The 23,613-nt window shown below is 41.8% G+C and overlaps 3 protein-coding genes and 1 long non-coding RNA gene across 6 annotated transcripts in view; 2 read left to right on the forward strand and 2 right to left on the reverse strand.

Annotated features, from left to right (window-relative positions):
• Window positions 1–3,984, reverse strand: part of LOC107226600 — a 33,315-nt gene extending 29,331 nt beyond the window's left edge. Inside the window, exon 1 of the mRNA XM_015667474.2 lies at window positions 904–3,984. Coding sequence (XP_015522960.2) covers window positions 904–3,681 — 2,778 coding nt within the window. The 5' untranslated portion in view covers window positions 3,682–3,984. The remainder of the gene's footprint in view (window positions 1–903) is intronic.
• A 2,384-nt stretch (window positions 3,985–6,368) lies between these two features.
• On the forward strand, window positions 6,369–8,664 carry LOC107226533. The gene is made up of 2 exons (XM_015667378.2): window positions 6,369–6,777; window positions 7,131–8,664. Exons 1-2 carry the CDS (start codon window positions 6,753–6,755, stop codon window positions 7,976–7,978), a joined length of 873 nt encoding a protein of 290 aa, XP_015522864.1. The 5' UTR covers window positions 6,369–6,752; the 3' UTR covers window positions 7,979–8,664.
• Window positions 8,665–14,302: 5,638 nt separating this feature from the next.
• On the reverse strand, window positions 14,303–15,022 carry LOC124293483. The gene is made up of 3 exons (XR_006903344.1): window positions 14,665–15,022; window positions 14,449–14,545; window positions 14,303–14,358 (listed from the first exon to the last, which is right to left on the reverse strand). It is a non-coding gene; the product is annotated as an uncharacterized LOC124293483 (long non-coding RNA).
• A 190-nt stretch (window positions 15,023–15,212) lies between these two features.
• Window positions 15,213–23,613, forward strand: part of LOC107226712 — a 78,513-nt gene continuing 70,112 nt past the window's right edge. For 2 of the 3 annotated variants that reach the window (XM_046735350.1, XM_015667616.2), the window contains exon 1: window positions 15,213–17,397. Coding sequence is in view for 2 of the 3 variants with exons in the window: in XM_015667616.2 (XP_015523102.2) it covers window positions 17,372–17,397 (26 nt within the window). In the remaining variant the exon portion in view is untranslated. The remainder of the gene's footprint in view (window positions 17,398–23,613) is intronic. The other variant, XM_046735347.1, reaches the window with a different exon arrangement.

A 23,613-nucleotide genomic window follows, 5' to 3' on the forward strand; every position in this document is an offset into this window, starting at 1 on the left:
TATTTTTAATTTCTTTCAGAGTGAAATAAGCTAAAAAAATCGTTAAGACGTGAGCTTGCATTGGAATAATGAAGCATGTATACCTAGATGGAAGAAATCTAACGTGATTAATTCTAACAATAAACGTGAGAATCATACGAGAGGCTTTGCGGGTAACGATTAGGCGAGTCAATTGATAAAATCGAAAACTCGCGACGCTGCAAGTATACCTGGAGTGAACAAACGGCGCGCATGCTTTGAATAATGAAAAAAAATTATTAGCCTTCTTCGAAATTCAAGACGCGATAGTTACTTCCCTCGGGCATCGACGGTTTTAACGAGGCTCAATCTCTATCGAAGAAAGTGAAAGACTCGAGCAGAGGCCACTGTCTCCGGATAAACGTCCTCGAGTATCGCGAAGAACAATCTCTCCTCGTGTTCCGTTGCTGAAACGACGATCTACCTTGATGGAGTTGGAAAAAAAGAATCACAGAGCAACATTCACAGGTCTCTTTCACTCCTTTGTCAATTTGAAGTATCTGTGAATCTGTGACTTGATCGTTACACGACGGCTACTTGGCATACAGATCAGTGTTCAGATTACTTTGAATAAATGATCACACAATTAAGTATTATCGGTAGGAAAAAATGTTGGACGATGATGAATTGCGTACTTGCAGTATAGCCGTACAATCAAATGGTATTTGTAGTTCGCTGACTTTTCTAGGTGTTCCAAAATCAAAATCCGTTAATATTCTGGTGTGAAACACAGGTTTCGCAGTTTCGAACACCAGCGAACCGCGATAGCAGGTGATGATATTAGACGTAGCGCGTTATTTTCCGTAATTTAGTAAACTTAGCGACGTCCGACGTCGAGATTAGTTAAAAGTGCGCCAACGGCGTAAGAATAAACGATTTCCTCACCTTTGGCTTGACGCGTTTTCTCTTAACCCTCAGCCCGTCGTTCTCGATGTAATCCGGCACCTCTTCGCGATTGATGAAATTAAATACCATCGTGTTGTTCTGATCGTTCCAGGGCTTGGTATCCCACAGTCCACCACCACCACCATTACCACCATTACCACCATTGCCACCGACACCTCCACCACCACTGTTGGAGTTAGTTTTCTTCACTGGTTGAATTTCCTCGGCACTCTTTAAACTGACGACAACTTTGGTCGGCTGTTCGATGCTCTTCGCCCTGTTGATCAGGTTCTTTTCGATCTCTCTGTTGCTGAGATTCTGTTGCGGCACCTGCGTCTTCGTCGATACCAACGGTCTGATTATACCGATTTGTTTCTGGGGCGGAGAGGAGCTCTCAGTCTTTTGCGTCTTTATCATTTTCGCTTCGTTGCATTGCGGGTATGACGTCGTGCTCGTCGTGCTCGTCGCGATGTTTGACTTGAGCAATCCGAGGCTGGATATCGCCCCGATCGGCTTTCCGTCACCCTGGTAACTCCTGGCCACATCCTGGACGCGGTTGACGGTCTTCTCGGCGACGACGCCCGCTCCGTCCTTGCCCTCCGTCGCTTCGCCGTTCGCCGTCGGTTCGACCTTGTCCTCGGACTTGGTCACCGGGATTTCGACGGCTTTGCTCCTGTCAGGAACCGGCGGAGGCGTCCTTACGACCACGCCGGGAATCGCGGTTCCGTCTTGAGTGTCGTCAGTCTTATTGAAGGGGGCTTCGTTAACGGATCTCCGGGCACAACCAGGTAGGTAATTTTTCCCGCAACTCGATTCGGGCCGGTCGTTGAAGCTAAACTGCATCGTCGTCCCGGCTTTCGCGATGTTTTCCAAAGCTGTTTTCGAAATGCTTTTACCTCCATCGACGACCTCCTCTCCCTCCTCCCTCTCATCCCGCCGCTCGCCGAGGCTCTCGACCGGTGAAACGGGCCGCGGAATTTCCATTCTCTGCTCACCGGACGTTTCTGCCCCGGCTCTCGAGGGATCCGATACCGGTTTCCAAATTTCCAACTCCGAGGAGGCTACGGAGGAATTGGCGAAATTATTCTGATCCTGGATGATATCCTTCTTCGGAGACAACGGGGAGGACGATTTTCCCGGGGATATTATTCTCGGTCGGGGCTCCGGCGTCGAGGGTGGCGATTTTATTTTCGATTTTGCGAGAAAGGGGGGCTCGGGACTCGCCGCCGGTGAGAATTTGAACTTGCAGAGCGGCTCCGGCGACGCTGATGGGGAGCGGAGTTTTTCTATCTGTTGAAACTTGCTGACGACGGAGGAAACCGACTGAACAATGGGCTCGGTGATAACGCCGTCGTTGTGGAAGTTACTATCGGGATGTTCGAGTCTCTCCACGGTTGGCACGGCGGGGACGGTGAAGCTTTTCTTCGGCGAGCTAGGCGGCAGCTTGTTGCTGACACCATTCGCAAACGGTTTCGGCTGCAGCGGGGGTTTCGGTATGACAATCTTCTTCTGGTTCTGGGCCTTGAAAGTGTCGTTGATCGTCTTGAAGGTAGCGACCTTGGCCGCGACCTCGCCCTTGGGTTTCAGCTTCTTCGTCGACCCCTCGAATATCCGCATTGTGGTTTTGACTAGATCTGGAGGGGGCCGTTCGGTCTCGTCGACGACGAGTTTCACCCTCCGAGGCTTGTTGAGCGGTTTCGGTCTGTCCGGATCTCCGAGCTTGCTTTCGATCTTCACGGAGGTTCGGTCGATCAGAATTATGTGATCATTCGGCTCGTGGTGCTTCTTCGCAACGCCGGCGGTGAACCGGCTCGGAACAATGTGCGGAGTAAAATCGTCCGACACGGAATTGTATCTGAGGAGAGTCTCGACGCTGCGAGCCCTCTTCATCGAGTCGTTGCCTCGATCGGCGTTCCTGTACCGTTCGCTCTTGGCCAAAACACCGGGCACGGCGTTCCTCTTTGTGTATTTCCTCTGGGACTTTTCGGCGGTAACGTCGTCGTCGCAGTCGAGCAGATCCTCGAGACTGGCGGCCCGGCGAAAATTCTGCACCGACGGTCTGCTCTTGTTCATCTCCCTGAGGGTGAGGTTAAGGTACTTGCTTTTCAACCTGTTCACGATCCCCGGTCCGTACTGCAGCTCCTCGGAACTGTCGCTCTCCCCGTCCTCGCTGGCCGTTCTGTCGTTTGCGAACTTTGACAGCTCCATGTCTGCGGACTTGCTGGACTTCAACTTGCCCGCGATGTCTCTTGACTCGGATTTGTTGTCGACCATTTTATCGCTAACCGCGTTCAAATCATAATCCGCGTCGGAACACAACGCGTCCGTATCAAGGCGCATGTTGCCCGCGACTGTGTGTCGCTGGCGATGATGATGGTGCTGCTGCTGCTGCTGGTTTTGATGGTTCGACGATCCGCCGTTGGCGGCGCTAGTTACCGCCGAGTGAAACAGTTGCTGGTGAGGAGCGAAAACACCGACGCAATGCGAGTCGATCGCGGCGGCCGCGCCGCTCGTTCGCTGCGCCGACTTGCAGCCTGCTGCACCACCACCACCACCTACTACTACACATTCGTGCTGCCCCGAAAGAACGCTCGTCAAACCGTTATCAAAACTCTCGGCCCCTCCCGCGGCGCCGATTACAGCCGTGCAAAGTTTCACGCTGGCTCCGTTGCTCGCCAATACCTTGCTCTGCTGACGTCTACGCTGTATCAGATCCTTTTTCCATTGGGGAATATTCTCCGACTGGATACCCGTCGACGAGCTTGTTGTGGAGGCCATGTTTCCCGCACCTCCCTCCTCAGCGATCCTTACCTGCTGCTTATACTCGACTACCGGATCCTGCACATCTCCCCCCCCCCCTGCTTTCGACGATGTTCTCACCTCGGTTTTCACCCGCGCCTTATTTCAATTTGTTGTATTTAATAAATACTACGCCCGGGACAAGTCGACGACTCCTCCGGTTCGCCCGATACACCTGCCCGACACCGACACGGATGATAAGCCCTGCGTGTCGCTCGCTGGGGCCCCGCGCCCCCAATGTGACGTCACGCTCGGCACTCGCCGCTCGGCGGCTTCCCAACCAACCGAGTCTCGAACCTATCTCGAATGTCTGCTTGAAAATCGAAACGCCCAGATGCGCGGGCACCGTCCGAATCCAATGCTGACGCTTGATCCTTGCGCTGTTTTTCGACTTTTAATCCCCCCTTGCAGGGGGAATTTTTGTTTCTCGTTCATTACGATACGGACGACTGGTTGAATTTTTCGCACTTGAGAACGGTAAATATAAGGTAGCGAATCGGGAACGGTAGAGGTGTAACGAAATTCATAATCATGACCCCGTTACAAACGTGTGAAAATTTTAATCCACGCCGAGTGCGGCGATGTCGTGCTGGCCGAATCGCGCCGCAGTGAAAGTAAAAAACTTTCAGTCGCGACGATCAAGGTCATGCGTGTGTTGCACACATTCTCCGTTGGCGGAAATTATTACAAGCGGAATATTTGAAATGCCGCATCTTTGGTGCACAGTGCTATTGACGGCGTATTTTATTGTAAAATTAGTCATCACGTTCGAATGAATCGCGTGCAGAACCCGAATAACGGTCGTTAAATCTCGCGATAAAATTTGACGAGTTTTACCGCTATGCGGGGAAAGTTCCTGTCAGCTGTTACGGAAGTCGGATGATTCACGTCGAATCCATCATTCTCAGCTTAGCATTGTGGTGTTAAAGATAACGCACGACGCTTAACCATGCGCGATTTGCCGTAAGCCAGTAAGAGTGAATTTCAACTTTTGATCCACGCTCTTGTTACGTTGGCTATACCGTTCTGATTACGCCGTTTCGCGTACGACTCTATCCTCACAAATTTCATAACTATATGTTACCCAATAGCCGTATACGCGTGAGTTTACACGAGCTTACCGTTACACCTGGAATTCAAAAACAAACCACAATACTAGGTGCTCGTTATACATTATTATGTGTACCAATGACACTTTTTGCACGTTCAATGAACGTAGTGAGTACCGTGCGTAATCGTCGTAGGTTTCCTCGATTATACCATAACGCGTCTTGTACGAGACGCGCTAACTCGAAACTTGACACTTTTTGTACAAGTCTAGACACAGTGAATATTACGTACAAGGTAAACTCTTCTTCCCGCAGAGGTCGTGGTAGATACACACGGTAGCTGGTTTGCTGGAGCTATTATTATTTTGACGCAGTAATGAGACCGCATCAAAATACGCTCCAATTAGTTAGGTTAATAGTTTAAACCGCGCGTTCTTCTCATACAGCTAAGTAAATTATCGCTCTGCACAGTTAAAAAACCAGAATTCTCAACACTTATGTCGGTCGATGCACCGCAACATTCTTTAGATAGCTACGGGATCGTAACATCGTCATTTTTATTAACGTCGACGGATAAACGACTCATTTTCAGGTAAATGTATAGTAAAAAATCGACCCTTCCTTTCGGGGCGCATCGGGCATTAAGAATATTTTGACACTCGAATTGAATGTCTTACATGTAAGTGACAAAATTCGCCGAAAATTCCCGTTTGACAAGGTTGTCAAGGTGAGTATATAACATAAATAAGGCGAGAATGTCGCTTCACCTTTGCGGTTGCAATTTTTGCTCATTTTAACGGGTTGTCGGCTGTATACTTTGGACTGAGGAATCCGCACCGTCGGTAACTAATAAGAATACAGTTTCCGGCACAAGTCGAAAATACAAATGTATTGCATATTTTTTAACTCGTTCAAGCTAGTGCTGGTAATGCTATCAGACAGAATGGTATGAAAATGAATTTTACAAGTAAAACACCACCATTGACGTACAGAAACGATTGAATTTAAAACCAATTTCAGATGATCAAGAAGATTAAATGATACACGGCATTGCGTGCATATAATAATAATTGAGTCCTTGAGAACCGACCGTGACGAGGCTTGACGATCGACGTTTTCTCTCAAATAGTTCTACGAAAAAATTGCAATTAACCACGATCGACGTAGCCGCTGATTGTTGCTTCTGTCCCGCGGATACGAAATAATTACCATGGGCTACATGAATATCGCTGTAACAACCTCGAGATGGATTCACTAAATTGTCACGCATCGCTTCGTCGACGGATATGTACACAATGCTGTTTACTGTGGACGATTAAAATTGCGGCAATAATACTAAATTTTACAGTTTGCAGAATCGATGGAAGCGAGCAACATTATATCCCGTAATAGCTACAATAAAAAAAACTGTATATTACGCACAGACACCGCATTTACAGTACGAGAACGCAAACAATTGGATAACCGTTATAAAAATACAGTTCATGATCAGTTCACGCGTAAACATGACCGAATATATCATAAATATCGCCTCGTGGACTGCTTAAAAGAAAAAAAAACGAAAAAGGTAACGCCGATACTGTAGAATATATCACGAAGAGTCATTCAAATCAATGCTGAGTAGTTCGCGATCAGATTTTTTGCAACCGGAGAGGCACGCACGACCCGTACGTGATCATGACAATATTTTTCACCCGTCAAATCGTAAACCTCTAAGTCTTATTTACTTGAAACGATTTCCGTGCGCGCCTGAAACCTTCTTTTCACAATTTTGCCGCGCGCTGATTGATCGCCACTGAAGTGCTGAACTCGTTGTCGTCCAAGATGGCGACCGCTCACGAGCCATGGTGCGTACGGAACCAAAACCAGTTCCGCAACGAACCAGTTTGGAACTAGTTTTCAGTAGTTTTTTCACGAGCTAGCCGAGTTTCAGGCCAATACTTGGCAAATGTGGATTTCGCTTGAAACCGGCGTAACGAGAGGGAAGTCTAGACTCTGAGAATGGCCGAACATAATTCAAAAAACGGTAAGCGTGAAACTGTCCATTCGACGCTAGTGGTTCGTCGATTACCTGTGTATTCCGTTTCAACTTATTTTAATCTACACCCAGAGCGGCAAACAAACAGCCGAAGATTGTTATCTGAAAGTCAAGCGTTATGCGCAGTTCTTGCTCTTTTTTAAACTCATGCTTACGAATTTATTCAATCATATCAAAAATCAACAAGGTTAACCTAACCTCAAGCCTAATTCTGTCGACCACTGACATTCGATGTATACAAGACGAATATGTAGAAATCACTCTTCCTTCCACTTTTCAATTGTATATTTTTTTACAACATTATGACAAACATGAAAATTACATGAGATATTTCACCCTAGAAAATGACGATATGCTGGAAATAAAAGTGGAACCTGCCGTTCAGTCGTATACAGAGGTAGAACATGGATATGCGGAATTTGAGAATTCAAACCTTATTCCATCGACAGCTGATGTAGGCGCGCTGAACTTGTGGACGAGCAAAGCGACTAGCTGCCTGATTACCCAGTACAAAAAGTACCGCTCTATGGTTGGTCAGACAACACGAATGAAGAGTCTGAGGGAAATGTTTGAGATGGTATCGTTGGAGATGCAGAAGTATGGCTTCTATTTCAGCGCCCAAAAATGTGAAAACAAATGGCGAGTATTGGAACGGAAGTACAAGAATCTAGTTTACCGTGAAAAGTTGAAAAAGCCTGGGAGAATGAGGCACTATGGACACTGGGAGCATAAGATAGCCTTGGATGAAATATTCAATGAAAGGAAACGAAAGATGTACTTAGATGACAATGATTATTCACCACCTGGTGCCTCGAATAAGTTCACGTTAATCTTGCCAAAACCAGGCGGAGATAGCTGCAACAATACAGTTGAGGCCAATCGACCTCAACCCGTCGAAGATCCGCTGGCTGGAGCAACAGTAAATTCTCAAAGTGCCAAGGAATCTGACGAATCTGAAGACCTCCGGACCTGTTTAACCGTAATGTTTGAAAAGTTTTTAGCAAGGATGGACAAAAACTTTATCACTCAACAGCAGAATAAAGAGAGAAGACACAAGGAGAAAATGGCAATTCGACAAAGCGAATTGGAGCTACAAAAGAAACTGTTCAAATTAAAGGAACAGAAAATGGCTCTAAAGAAAAGTCAACTGTTAGCTGCAGCTCAACATGTCCATCTAAATATGGAATGAAAACCAGGAAAATTGACATTTCATACGCTCAACAAATCTACGTTTTTGTATATTGAAGAACAAGTCTTTCTTTGCACATCAAATTCTGCATTCAGCACTGAAATTCAATCTCTGATATAAGTTACCACTGCTCCAACAATGAAAAACTACGCTTCTAGTGATAAGTGTGTAATCCGATTGCGGCAATGTGATTTTAAAGTGGTATCAAAAATTAATTTATTAGTTATTAATTACTTTAATAACTGTTACGATGAATTTCATTGATATTTATAAAGTTTTGTATACATTCCCTGCAAACGTGTGTATACGATTTTCATTTACGTTTATTGTACAGTTATTGATCAATCTAAACAAATAGTCATAATCAACTTCAATTTAATTGTCCGTTGGTTTTTCATCGATTGCATGTTACTCTAGGTAAGCGGATCTACAATTATGACCTTACCAGCAAACTAGCGTAGTTAGTTCTATTTATTCTGGCATTATCATGAATTTGCGAATGACTATAATGTATGTATGTACGTTGACAAAACATTGGCATGACTAGCGCTATTATATGTATTATACATGCGCAAGGCAGGGCATCCTAGTAATACAGTACAACAGAATATCTCAAAGTTATCTAGTATATAGAGCTGTCATCAAAATGCTCCTTTTTTTATACAAATAAATTCTTTATTACTTCATTTATAATTTTTGAAATCAAATATTATATAGTCGATGAACTGTATAGACTTGTTATCAACCTTGCATCTCCATTTATCGACCGTAAGTAACATAACGAGTTCTGGGGATAAGCGAGCCACGAACACGAATTTTACACCGGTACTCGGTAAGCCGTCCTGGATACCGCTGTTGGCAATTTTTATTCGATCGACATTTTATTAAAGTTCGAGCGATAACGTTTTGAATTTTTGTTCTTATATTTCCATTCTCAAAAGTGTACGGTAGTCGTGTATTTAGGTAAGTTCGAACGGAAAACGTAATTCCTTCCTCATAACCATAAAAATTGCTCCGAAAATATTTGTCCTGATTAATAAACGTTCTCAAATAATTTTTGCGATGAACAAAAGTGCGAAAAAAACGGCATGCGTCGGAATTGAATTTTTGTTGATTATAAGAACGAACGTTAAGCGCTTGGCAAAGAAGACTTCTGTTCCAGCGTAGGGTATTCCTGCGTTACGAATGTTGCTTCTGTAATTACGCCTATCAATTATGGCCAACTACTACGTGTGCTCTATACTTGAGCTGCTTCTGATGGCTTAATTTATTGGGTCGAGCTGCAAAGGCTGCAGTAACTGACCTTATTGATCGCGTATAACAACCACCCATTGAGAAGCATTTCGCCGGATTACCTGTCCTCGTATATATCCACGAGAACCATTAAACGCTAGATCATTAATTTTCTTCACTCCTTTTTTGATACTTGTTTTGTTTCTCTTAATTGCCAACCCGCAGGTGGATCGTATGAATGAATATTTATTTTCTCGCTCATGACACGGAAATTGCAGCAGTTTTACCGTTACATGCCTATTCCGCCACGATCATGGCAATTCAGTGTGCAACTTGTGTGTCATATTCGTTAATCATTATTGATTGTAACTGTTTAACTAATCGAATAATCCCAGTAATTTCGTTCTCGTGAACTTCGTACGTCCGTATGTACATGTGTGGCAACTACCGTTGAAATTTCATTCAACCTTTTCTTTGAATTATAAAACCTTGATCGAGTGTTCCATGCTGCAGTAAACGACAAAGTACGCACAACATATGTCAAATGGAAGTATTAATTGATCATTGTTCAGTTATGCACTTTAATATTTAAACTGATCGTGTGTCAGCCTCGAACTGAAAGTAAGCCGATTATTCGAGAAAATGCCATAGAGTATCAAATTTAATTTGTGCTATTAAATGCATTTTGAAAAGTTGCAGAGCGTATTACAACAATGAACTGAGTCAAAGAGGTCTGTGGGTCACGGTGCTCAATGAACGCGAATTTTTCTCATTGTCCACGAGAATTATGGGAACATGAGAGCAGACAACTCGCACGGGAAGATTCCCATGCAAAAATAATAAAGCGAGCATATATTTTCTCCTAATTAAAAGTTTCGCGAGCGTGGTGAGGATGTAAAAAAAGTTGCATACCGCAACAGCATTCCGAAGCAGTCAAATGATCAGAGACGTTGGCTTTACAACCCATACCTACGTGCGGAGTACACGAAACAAGTCAGGGTAGACTGCCGTACATCGTTGCTCGCTGGGATACGGTGTCACCTTACATTATCCAGTGCGTGACGATTATCAGAATGGAATTTCGAAAAATCCAACTAGGTATACACGATACGCAAGACGCGATCGAGAGTTTCCTGTCCATGCTCATCTGCACCATCTGAAAAATCTAGAAGCAAATGAATCGGAATAAAGTAGAAATGATCGCGAACATGCGGGCATAATTCAGGCTCAACAACCTCGAGCTGACATGTCCGACGCTTATGTATAACTACGTGTAACATGTATGTTATATTGATCCACATAACTGGTGTAATTGGGGTTCGTCAAAAATGTGACCGTATCGATTTTTCACAGGCCCATTACCACAGGGGTGGAACTCTCTATTTAATTAACACCCGTAGCGTAGCTTTTTTCTTCTTCTTTCGGCGAGAAACTTGACCCGAATGCCTTACGCGGAAAGGCGGCAGGAATCTTGGTTAAAATGCCCGTTCCCAAATTGTTTATATAGTAGCGCGTGGAGCAAAGTTACCTACCTCAACCCCGCAGAGTTTATCGCTTATATTGCACAGTGAGTGACGAGCGTTTCTGCGGCAAGCACATGACCGCCAGTTTCTGATTTTCTACGTTGCTTCAACTTATTTTCTCACTTCTATCTGGCCACTTAACACGCAGTAATGGCAATTGATTCAACCAGTTGGTAAGGGAACAGAGGAATTCATTGAATGTAATTTAATTTAAAAAAAATGTTTTGCTACAGAGAACAAAGTTCATTACATTATGTTCGTCAAAATGACAAGTTTTTCGAAGGCCTGGAGGTCTAGGAACACGCAATCGTATCTGCCGCAGGTGGGGTACGATATATCTATGCGTCATTCACCCTGATCGTCTGTCTTTTTTTTTTCTTTTCTTTTCTTTCCTCACTTTATTACGTCGTATATAAAAACTCGAACCCCACGGAACGCAATTCAGGAAAGGAAAGTCCCATATAGATTTCAACAATTGCTTCAAGTTATACGCAGCGCGTTGGCCTTGCCCCTGCAGCGATATTGACAGTGAAATATTGTAATACCTGCTTGAATTTGGCGAGGAAATGGTTTCGATCGGCCACGAGGAAGGCGGTGAGTATTCGCAAGGCAAATAGAGGCAAAATTGCGATACTTTGCCACTCGTGGCACGAATAACGTGCCACAAGGCTGCAGAACGCTCGTCACGTTGAAATGACAGGGTAACATTTGCTACAGAAATCCTACACTGATAGAACCCCGCCACTCCGTCAAGTATCAGGTTATCTAGAAGGACCGAGGAGATTGGGAACTGTATAAGCCACTCGTCGATTCACCAAACCGATTTTATCCCACCGAAGCTACTGGACCGTGCCGGATATTACGATTGCTTTTTGCCCACCGGTGTATCTGCGTATATAAAACACTCGGCGGTTCAGTGGAGAAAAAATTGTTAACGTATCTTGCCGCTATATTCTCACGATAAACTCGGTAATTGAATAAGCGTATAAGGGGGGAGTGGGAGGGGAGTACAGCTTGCACGGTCTAAAATCATATCTATATTTAAGAGTTTTTCTTTAAAGAAAGTGAAAACACATAGAGTAAATTGAGTTTGAAGGCCTCATTATTTCTAGTTTAAGAACATTTTAGAATTTGTTCATTGAAAATCATAACAAAATGGCAGCATGATGCACATAAGTAACGAACGACCACGTTGTCAATCCGGTGGCGCAGATTCTTGGTCAATTTTGATTCGATCGACTTAAAATTTTGACAGAATCTTCAAAACTTGTTCATCGATTACAGTTTGTGGCTGGATTTTTGAATTTCTATCTCAATATTTTTTTCTAAAAATTTTCTTAACCATTTTTTGTTCATAATTGCATATATTTGGAAAAAAAACTTTTTTAACATTTGAGCTACGAACTCCAACCCGAAAAGATGTTTTTAACTGAAAAATTTTTTCTATCCGTCACAAGGTGGATAGGGATATCAGGAGATGCGCCACCGCAAAAGCTCTTGAGATCGGAGTCGTTCGCTACTTATGTGAGCAATTCAGCCATTTTGTTATAATTTCAATGAATTTTGTGAAAATTCTAAAATGTTCTTGCAACTATAAATAATAAATCCCTCAAACACAAATTGCTACAAGTGTTTTTATTTTCTCCAATAACGTAAATGTTAAAATTGAAAAAATTTATGCCACGTTCACAAAATCAACTATATCAACTATAAGTGTATGGTAAAATTGATATTGTGTTTATAGTGCGCCAAACGATAATTTGAGTAAATTCTAGTATAAAAATTATCTTCCCGACTATAATATTTTAACTATACAGATTTTTAACTATATGCGCAAATTTTTCTCTCAGTGTAGGTGGAACTTACGTACACGGATCCAGAGTCCGGGGTGAAACCTTCGCATCTTTCAACTTCGTAAAGGTGATCCTGAACATTTACCCAGGGACCCATGATTTTATAAGATAGAATGGCTAGGTCCTACGGCCACCTTGTTGCTGGTACATCCCACAAAGCTGCAGTGACGTTCGAAGCTGCCTTGGAGATAGTCCGCAAGCTACTTGGAAGGGATACGGTGATTTGGCAATTTCGGAATCTCAACGGTGTCTGTGTCCGGCCGACACTTTCCGACAGATTCTTCGAAGTTGTGGCTATTCTCCGGTGATTTACAACTATACCTCGATATTCCAAAACCTCCCAGTTGCTATCCTCTATTGGGATCGATCCTTCGGGTTTGTGCAGGCTTTCGCTTTCGGGTTTGCGTATGGTGACGTAACTGCGCTTACGCCGCTTTGTGAGATACTAGACAGAAACACGAGATTTACCAATTTTCAAAATGCTTTTTTTCTTGTATCTGTGCTGCTAGCGAAGTATCTGTAATTCCTTGGTGAATATCAATTCACGAATCCAATAATCTATAAGAGAAATAAAAATAACAAAGTTCATGCAAACCTCGAACTTGATTGAAAAACTTCCGCAATAGATAAGTACAAGCGATGGATTAGATAACTATAAAGCGAGACAGGTAAACCGGTCGTGCAGCCGGATGAAAAGAAGCGAAACTTTTTTGTTCGAAGCCGGTGTTAGTTGAAATTCTCTCCGTGCAATACTTATTCATACATACAATTAGTAAAGTTGAAATTATACGATTCATTAAAGAGCCGAGGTCGCATTATTCTGGACTGCGTTGCTCACGTACAAACTATACGGGTAATTGCTAACAGCAAGATGAGTATATATATATATATGCAAGAATATACTTGTGTCTGTGCAAAAACACAACACTTGTATTTACAATTCCAGATTGTTCGTTCTATTTATCCGTGGCTGGAAAACGAAGGGGACAGAATCTGGTATACCTACTGCTGCAGCGTCGAATGAGAAATAAACAAAGAGTTTTTGGCAGACACGTCTGAGTTATTATTTCAAAGGAAGCCGATTTTATTTCCCATAAAACCAAGAGAATTTCGGTAGACGCGTATATAACGCACGGCGGCAGCTGCGAATGGATTCCAGGAAAGCGATAATGTTATTATGCAAATCGATTTAGGCTGTGTGGCACAAGCGTGAGGGAGTTACAAGGGGCGAAAATATACCTACGTACACGTATGGCTTTCGGCCGTCAGGTATTTCTTCCAGAAGTAGCCGTGGATGCGCAAGTCCGTGTTTCGTTTGATACACAACACCTCCGCGAGCCGAAATATACGGGTTCCACATCGACCTTAAAATACAATGGTTATAATTTATAGCTCGAAGAGCCTCTAAACTAGCCGCCAACCTGGGGTCCAATTAGGACATCTACGATGGACCAATGATAGTGGTTAATAGTGCGGCAAAAATCTTCAACCCGTTACGAGTGGGTAATAAATTATCTATTTCGAAAGAGCAAACCGCGGAATTAGATACTCACCGGTAAAATTGTTATTGCGGTTCACCGATCCTGCATCTTTGTTTACCTCGGCTGTACGGTGCGTGTTTTTTTCCACGCACATGTACCCGTATACGTTATTATACCCTTGTTCAATTCGTGACCGGTTGAATAAGTAATTGCTGGATTTATGTGAGCCTAAAGATTTACCGCACAAAGAGAAATTTTTCCATACACGTATAACGGTCTGCAGGCTGCGCCTGCGTTTCAAACGTACGAAAATATTCCTCAATAATAACAACAACATCAACAACAATAATAATAATTATAATCATAATCGGCTTATTTACCTTTATCCACAAGAAAAGAATTCTTCCTGCTCAACACGCAAAAGAATTATCTATACGCCCGGCAGTCGGAAAGAATAGCGCCTCTTCGATGCAAACACTGTAAATTTTAAAGTTGGAAGTGAACATGTATACAATATGCATGGTATACAAGTCTAGAACAAATTAGATTCAGGCTGGTACGAGGTAATATTTTTGCATACAGCTGGGTAATTTCACCTGCGTTATTTTCAGCGCATGTAAATGGGTTCCGTGCTGAAAGGTTTCCTCTGATTACCCCGTGCGCAAAGTCCGAAGCGGAAGATTCGAAGATCCTGGATCGTAAAATTGAAAAGGATGATTCGACCTCTTCGTACGGTGCAGCAATTCCAACGTCCCATCCATGAAACATCCATTCGCAATGTTTGAAAAGTCGATGCTCCTAGAGCAGGCCAGAGCGGCTGAAATCGTTGGCCAAAATTCAATTTTGAATAGTTCGTATTAAGTTTGTTAAAAAATGTTTAGAAACCGGTTACGTCGCGCAGGCCCGGGCCAAGGCACAACAGTAAAGTTGGGCACAACAGTGAGCAAGTATGGGTGGACCTCGACTCCTCGGCTGACTTCAAGTCGGAACATAAAGCTGCCGGTACACCGTACACCGTGAAGTACGCCGACTCAGCGCCGCTGTTACTACAGCTCGTGGTGTAGACACGCGATAGTTCCAATGATCACCGCGGAGAGATGAGGGGGCGCGGAGCGGAGGCGGGTTCTTCAGTTGAGCGGCAGACACGACGCCGTCGGTACGGGAGCGGAATGGGAGTGAGGCTCGTTTATTGGTAAAGACGAAAAATGATATAATGGAACGAAAACTGCCCCGGTGCGAAGAAACGTCGAAGAGGCGCTGAGAGCCGGTATAAAAAACGCGAGTGCGGTTAACCCGCGAGTCCCGTTTGCACCCTCCGATGTCAATTGTTCGTTGTTTTGTTTCTCCTTTCGTTCCTAGGCAAGTTGCATAGTTCGTGCCGATCCGACGATGTATGTTGACGATTGTATCGTTATGGTGATGTGAAACAATCGCGCGTCTCGTGCTATGTCACACGTTATTGAAAGACAAAAACGCAGGCGTGATATTGACAGTGTGAAGAAGATACGAAAGAAAATAAACAAAACAACAGCGTTGATAATAACCGAACATTGTAGTAATTTTCAACAACTTCCTCAGATTTTCTCACCGCGAACGTGTTCGACGGTGTGATTTATTAATCTCTCTATTCGCCACCGAGTAGGTAGGTAATTATCCAAAAAACTCGCTAAAGTGTCCCACTAATGATTAATTCTCCGCACATCTACCATCGTGTTCGCGTCTAGAAAAAAAAAAAGAAATGCAATACGAACCCGGATATCGAACAAAAGTCTTTCAGTGAACTTGCCTTTCGAGGCGCGTATTCCGCGTTTTCGTAGGTATTTCGAAGTATCAGGTGATAAAGAAGAAAGACCAATTGTAAGAAGAAGAATCGTTAGCGTACATACTCGGGAGTTGTATTGAAACTGCGGAAACAATACCGCTTGTACATACGTATAATATACTCTAATTTATACTCGAGTGGTTCTCGGTTCTTTTGTTTTTTTGTTTTTTGTTTTCTCTCTTACGTTTTTCTCTTCCAACTGTTTCGTTTCTTCTTGTCGTCGCACGGGCTTACCACACGTGCCTCTACTTGCGTAACCTGTAATTATTGAATATTAAGGTGGATACATGCAAGGCTAATGTTTGCATCTTTATGTATACGCCCGAAGGCCCCATCGGAGTAACAGGACTTTGAGTCCCTGCGCTACGTCGTCTCCGGGGCAAGAGAAAGAGAGACAGCGAGGAGGGAACGGGACCTACCGGAGTTATAACAGAACGTCCTCGTCGTTGCCGTGTCGTTCTCTCTAACGGCAGGAGAATCCTCTCCTCGTCGGCACTTGACTTTTTTCTGGCTGCTTAAACAGTAAACACACACCCTCCTCACCCGGGGTGGCTGCTGTATCAACCAGGAATTTTTTCTCTTATTTTACCTCGACTCCGACTATCCGCCTCCTCTCTGTGCTCGCTGTTTGGCAAAAACACCAGGATAAATAGGACCTTGGATATTTTGTCGCCGCTGCTCCACCCCCGTTGTTTACTCGCTATTGCAATACGTGACGTAAGAATAACGAACGGAGAACAATCATCGTATACATATGTATGTATGTCGTACGAAATGTGGGAATGAAACCGTGACAGAACTGCGGTTGTTACACGGATGAGTTCGTACGAGAAGAAGACGGATGAAAAAACTTTGCATACGAGTATGTGTAACATACCTTGTTGGGTTGGTATTGCAATTAACCGAGTTTCACACCGTTTCAACTAATTCTTAACATACACGCGTATGTACTGCAACACACGGAAGACTTTTGAGATCTGATAAGGCAATAGATAGGAATATCGATATATCGGTTACGGTAGATTATACCCGTGTAATACCGAGGGAGGATTATTTACATAATTTTATCGCGTTGTTATTGGATGGTGTTTAGACTGTGACTAATTCAAAAGTGCTCCCGCCCCCCGACTTTCCTCCTCTACTATCTTAAATTTTGCGGCAAATTTCTTCTTTCCTCCCGAATGAACGAACCGCGTGCGTCGAATGTGCTGCGGGGAAGTGAATATACACAAGTTTACTTGCAATCGGTTACCGTCAGGCCGTGGTGTATGTTGTTGTTGTTAACTTGTATACCGGAAAAACAATAATTTATTATTAAGAATATTATTGATTTTTAATTTATTAAACCTCCTCGAATCGTGATGCGCTACTCATCGTTCAGTGTTTAATTAACTGCGGAGTGGGTTCGACGATTTTAACCGATGGATATCGATGGATAAAAAATAGTGAGGAATTGTTACGGCGGTCGTCATACTGCAGAGATGAAGACCACGCACAGAGCTCTAAGGTAAAACACCATTCTATCTTACAATATGCCTCCCATGTATCTTTATAACCACTTACAGGCAGGATTTCTCTTCAAGTTGGAGTAACGTTATGTATATATTATATACATGGTGTACAATTATTACCACATCACCGTGCCGTGCCGTTCGTTCGATTTTATTAAACACGGCGTTTCGTCGGCATCTTTTGGATTTAATTAATTGTAAGTGCGGATTGCATATCCATGTGTTTGGAACGGGAATGAATACGGCTTCTGTGTTGCTCTTTAGCTTTTGAAAAAGAATTTCATCGGTTTTATTATATCTCTCCTTTTCCATCAAATCGAATCTTAACTGTGACGTGAAAACATTGGAGGTATTTGTTGGCAACGAGCTTCGCCAGTGAAATCACAGACTTTTAATGTGTTCTACCAGATCTTTTATTAGGTATGCTAATTAATACATAACTGATCTCTTGACGTGATCTTCTCGATTTCGAGTGAAATTTCTCTGGTGGAAATCAAGTTATATTTTTCTCAAGAAACTTTCACAGGATCAACGATTTGAAATTCATAGAAACGCGCTTATCCGACATTCAGCGCGATGAATCTTCGTGTTTACCGATGAAGTATCTGGTATAAATAGTAGTATCACAGGTAGCCCGATACCTGCAACTCCGTAAATCGTGGAAGAAGTAATGACAAATCTATGCAATAGTCAATCGATGTAATTACTGTTAAACCTTGGAGTATGGAGAGAAGGATCATCGATCGTTGAGTAAAACAACGCAATTAGAGACCCGTAACCCGATGTGCATTAAAGCCAATCAACTTGCATTACAGAATTCGCGAACGCAGCAGCTAGGACAATTATTATTATAGCTGTTGCATGCAAGTATTATCCTAGTAGGTACGGTTGTCTGCACTTTGTAAGAATCGATCAGAGTTAAGTTACAATGAAAGTGAAAACAAATCCGGCGAGAATGAAAGAGGAAAAAGTAGGAAATATCTGCAACGGTGTAAGTCTTTTCTACGTGTCGTGCAACCTGTTGGAACAAAGATTTTCTTCTTTTGCAGGAGTGGTTAAAGGGTTTATATAAATCCGTTGTACATACTCACATTGCACACCTTGAAAGCAAGCAGCGAACTTGTGTAATATTCAATTTTTATTATTATTTTTAAAAAATTCCGGATGAATTGTACGCACATTATCAAGGAGATATTATTTCTTATGCACGTATAACTCGACATTCTAGGTTACCAATTTTCTTTCTAAGGTTTATATTAGGGTGTTTCAAAAAAAGACGAATTTTTTTTTTTCTCTTATGATGTCCAAAAATTGATAGTATATCTAAAAACAAAAATTTTGGCGCCAATATGAGCTCTTGATATCAGTAGTAAGGTTTGCCTCTATCCATTTCTTTATTTTCCATTTAAATAACACGAGAAATTTTTTTTTTTAATTTTGAATTTTTATTACTTTGGAACGGTTCATCGTAACAACAATCTGAAAAAAGAGATTTGTAGGAAATTTCACGCTCTACAAAAAACGTCCGAAGATTAAAGTTCCTCAGATCAACCGTTTCAAAGATATCAGCGATCAAAAATAACACTAATCAAAAATTTCAAATATTTTCCAATAAAACTACAAAAAAATATCACATGCCATATTTATATTATTTTTTATGTAAAATTACTTTAATTTTGTTAACCTGAGACTGTAAACTTTTTTTTTTTTGCTAATTAATTCAATACTTAACCCACAAAAAGCACAAAAATCATTTATGTGATATTTTTTACCTTTATATTTATGTATTTGTGCTTTTTGTGAGTGCTTTTGTGAAACACCCTAGTGTATATATACGTATCAATGAATCATTTCTCATAGTCAGAGTTCTCCCTGAAATAAACGTCGGCAACTCGTAATTTTTTTTATCCATACAAGCGATAATTCAATTTTCAACCGTATCAATACTACGCTGCACTATTTACCGTTTACGCTGAAAAATACAATTACTTTTATCTTTTGTATTGGATCTATTCAACCATATTGAATGTGACGATCTTTCGTCTATGTAAATCATACTCGAGAAGATAGCTGGATACGGGAAGTTTCCGTTACAAAATGGCGTGATATTTTTGAAAATTTCATTGATTGAGTAGGACTGAAATCATCGACCCCTCATAAGTCTCAAATTTCACATTTTGTCTTCTCACGGGCTCACTGCTGTGTGCATTGAGCTTGAGCACGTAACTCGAGGTTATTATACGTTAAACCTCGATCATTGGTCGATTGTCACGTGGACTGAGAAACGTTGTTAACGGCACACGGTATAATTTTTTCCTTTCGCTTCTTGCCCTCCCCCGTTTCCTATCTTTGTTCCTTAAAAATATTTCATTTAATTAGTACCAACCGTTCTTGTTTGAAAATAAATGCGCAGTAAGCAGTTAGGCAGGTACAACATAATTGCGACCCAGCCGTTATAATTAAAGATTTTATCGTAATCCAGCCGCAAACTGTTAACCGTGGCCACAAATATCACGCCTACTATGTTACCGGCTTTACAATGAATATGCGCATTCGAATTCATCCACGTGTGCATCGTCATAGGTATAATTTATAATTGAAAATAAAAACTGCTGTAGTAAAGTAAATGCATAATATACACGTACACCTATTACGTATCAATGGGGAACAACTTCGCTGGCAAATATTTTAACTCATAAATGATATTGCAGTATACTTTTTCTTTTTTCAGTTCGAACAACTCTTCATTGCTTGTATGTATATATAATCATAGAACGATTATTTCAGTGAAATGAGACATGCTTGTCGTATAAATAATCACTTTTTCAGTGTTAATTATTGTGATACGACGTGACGAATCGAAAAGTTAACTGGTTTTGTACGACACCTTGTAAGACGTTTTCGCGTTTCATATTTCACATGAATATTACACCCGTGGAGCTATTTCGAATACTTGGAGCTGACGAAGGTGCAGAGGGAAAGAATCCCATGCACGGTCGTCTCAACTCTCAACACCAGCGCACAATAGTTAAGGTGCGCTTAAATTATGGGCTGTTCGCGGGCAGCTCGACCTCTTCTTAACGCACCTGTAGTGAATTCAGATGTAAATTCAAAGACAGGACGGGTCTGCCTGCTGCAACGAGAGGAGATTGCTTTTTCAGTCTCATTATAATGAATTCTTTGCCACTTTGCAAAGCGGTGCCCCGGTAACATGGGGAAAAAATAATAATAATAATTAACCAGTAATCAGTGAGCCGTAAGCCGCAATCAGTAACCAGTAACCCGTAATCCGTAATCAGTAATCAGTAACCCGTAATCAGTAACCAGCAATCAGTAATCAGTAACCCGTAATCAGCAATCAGTAACCAGTAATCCGTAATCAGTAATCAGTAACCCGTAATCAATAACCAGTATCCAGTAATCAGTAATCAGTAACCCGTAATCAGTAATCAGTAACCCGTAATCAGTAATCAGTAACTAATAATCAGTGATCAGTAAGCCGTAACCAGTAAGCAGTAGCCAGTAGCCAGTAGCCAGTAGCCCGAAGCAGTTTTCTCAAGCTTATTTGATTTCTTGTAATTATGAATTAATATAATTAATATAATTCATAATATAATTATTAATAATACGTTTATCGTATACTGTTATACGTTTCTCGCAATGAACTAGGATTTACCTGCGATAAGAAATTTCGCAGCTTTATCATGACGGTGAAATATGTGCGAAGAATTTTAATATCAAATGTACTGATCGTACATTCGCCAATATGTAATCTGCAATTTTTATTCTCCTTTCTCTCTCGCGCTCGAATTTTATTGAATCATGTGCAGCAAGAGACCCAAAATTCATCATCTGTTCAAAGTTCCGATCGAATCCAAGCTTGATCGAAAATACAAGTTTTTAATTGTGAATTTCGATGTAAGATTTTGACAAATGAGTAGAACGTAATTAGCCGTTTTGGAGTACCAAGTGATGAAATTGTGGCTAAATATTACATTGATTCGCAATTTCGTTGGCTATTAGAAGACTTTTCGGTCAAGCTTGATGGATCGGAACTTGAAGTACACAATTTATCGAGTTGACATTTTGGAAAAAAATATAAAGGAGAAGTACATATTTCTTAGATAAATCGAAGCCTTTCATTCACGGTGGGGCATAAAACCGATCAATTCTATAGTTTTCGGTGTAAAAAAAACGTTTCGTCATGGAAACATTAGACCCTTGGTTAAGTTACTAAAGTGTGATTTTATATTTCACGCCGGGGTGAATTACACCTACTATTTGGCAGTTACAGTTCATTAGCAAGAACTTTAGTTGGATTAATTAAGCTGCTAAAATACGACATTGATTTGTATCAAAAAAAAAAAAATTGTAAATGTTAAATAATATCTGCCGAATAAGAAAGAAATATACCCATGATATGAAAAGTGGCTTTATGCAGAGAGGGCTTTTAAATTCGTTTTCATAGTCGTGCGTTAACGAGCTTGCCGTTCAAAAGCCATGCGAAGAGCTTTTTTCCTTTGTTCCGCGAAACAGTTTATTGTTTTTTGTTTACTGTACACGAAATTTGACTACCCCCACATCAGCGCTTTATTGTACGGTATGCATTACGCTACCAACAGTTGTAACCGTTAACGACACAAGCAACGATACAATATCCTTCTACCGGGTTTCGGAGGGGACTCCAAAGTGTTTGGAAACTGGTGCAGCATGGGAGGGTAAGAAGACGCCTCCGCAAAGAACTAAAGCGCTTATCAAGGTCTGGTGACAAAATACACACGCAATGTTTACCGGCAAAACCCCGTCTTTGTCTTTGAGATAAGCTGGACAAACCCCGGCGGAGGAAAAAGAGAAAAAAAGGGAAGTCGTAAGTTTACCCACCTACGTACCTACCTAAGAAACCTATCCCACCTACCATCTTTCGTCACGGCCTGCTTCTTCTTCGCCCGAGACTCGCGGCGTCGTCGTTTGTTTACTAAACTTAATTTAAACAGGTACGCGCTCTGTGCATAATATTATTTTCCCATGGACAACAAACTCGGTCAGTTGAAGTAAACGGTTAATTTCATTCATTGAAGTTAGTTGTGCGGCTTAAACGGCACATCCGGGTTCTTTTTGGGACTCCTCTCTTACGATGATATTTATATATGTATATATACGTAACACCGACGATCGACCGATCCGTCCTCTGCCAAAAACTAGATCAACAATCGTTGGGACGAACTATAAATTAATCGGCTCATCGGATCAACCGATACTTTATCACCGATGGTCCCACCGAATGAACGGTCTTGCTCTGATAACTGCGAGCTATTCTCTCACCGGTATTATTGTTGCGCTTGCTGCCGCCAATGCCCAAATAACCAGGCATGCGCAGGTCGAATTCTGTTATATCGCTGGTAACGAGATCAAAATAACCTTACAAATTGCGTATGCCTAATTTTTTTATTCTACTAAAAAAAATTTTTCAAAGCTTCGATTTATATACACTAAGGTGATTTGATTTATCCGGCATTGTTTTACGCCAACAATCAAACCGCGTAGAGCGGTTTTTCCGTAGTATACAGTGTAATGTATATTTGAATTCAATTCGCGGTGAAAGATCTGCGGTAAAAAAGAATCAGTTGAGAAAAATGCACATAAACTGCATGAAATTTTCTAGTAACTGCGGACGGAAAAAAAACAAGCGTCAACAGTCGTAAGGGAAATTCGTTCTTAGAGTTTTGAATGGCAGTTGCTTGGTTGTGAACTCATCCATGCATGGCTATTCTGGTCAATCAGACACTTGTGTGATCTTAAGAACTGCGACAAACATGTCAATCTACCTGTCCAAGAATCGTTGGTGAAAAAAATGAATCATCGTTGTCGTTATCGGATTAATACTGTTATTTTTATAGATACACTATGATATCAGTTTCTTCGGTCGCGAGAGTGATACATCTCGTAGAAAAAAGGCGTGTTTTACCGCTCCTGCAGGGGTCACATATTTAATCACTCTCTCGACCTTAATTATTTCCGTAAAAAAGTTGTAGCATTTATTAGAAGTTTTCCTTACACGACATGCTGGGATAAACATGTGCCGAAAGACGGATGGGGGTAAAAAATTAGAACGGCCGATTTATACGAGAACCAAAATATCGAATTTTCAAAGACGTGAAAATGTATTTCGTAGAATTGAGAATATAGAAATTCCAGAAATACAGAAAGGTTAT

The sequence above is a fragment of the Neodiprion lecontei genome, chromosome 3 (assembly GCF_021901455.1).
Source record: "Neodiprion lecontei isolate iyNeoLeco1 chromosome 3, iyNeoLeco1.1, whole genome shotgun sequence".
NCBI classification, from domain to species: domain Eukaryota; kingdom Metazoa; phylum Arthropoda; class Insecta; order Hymenoptera; family Diprionidae; genus Neodiprion; species Neodiprion lecontei.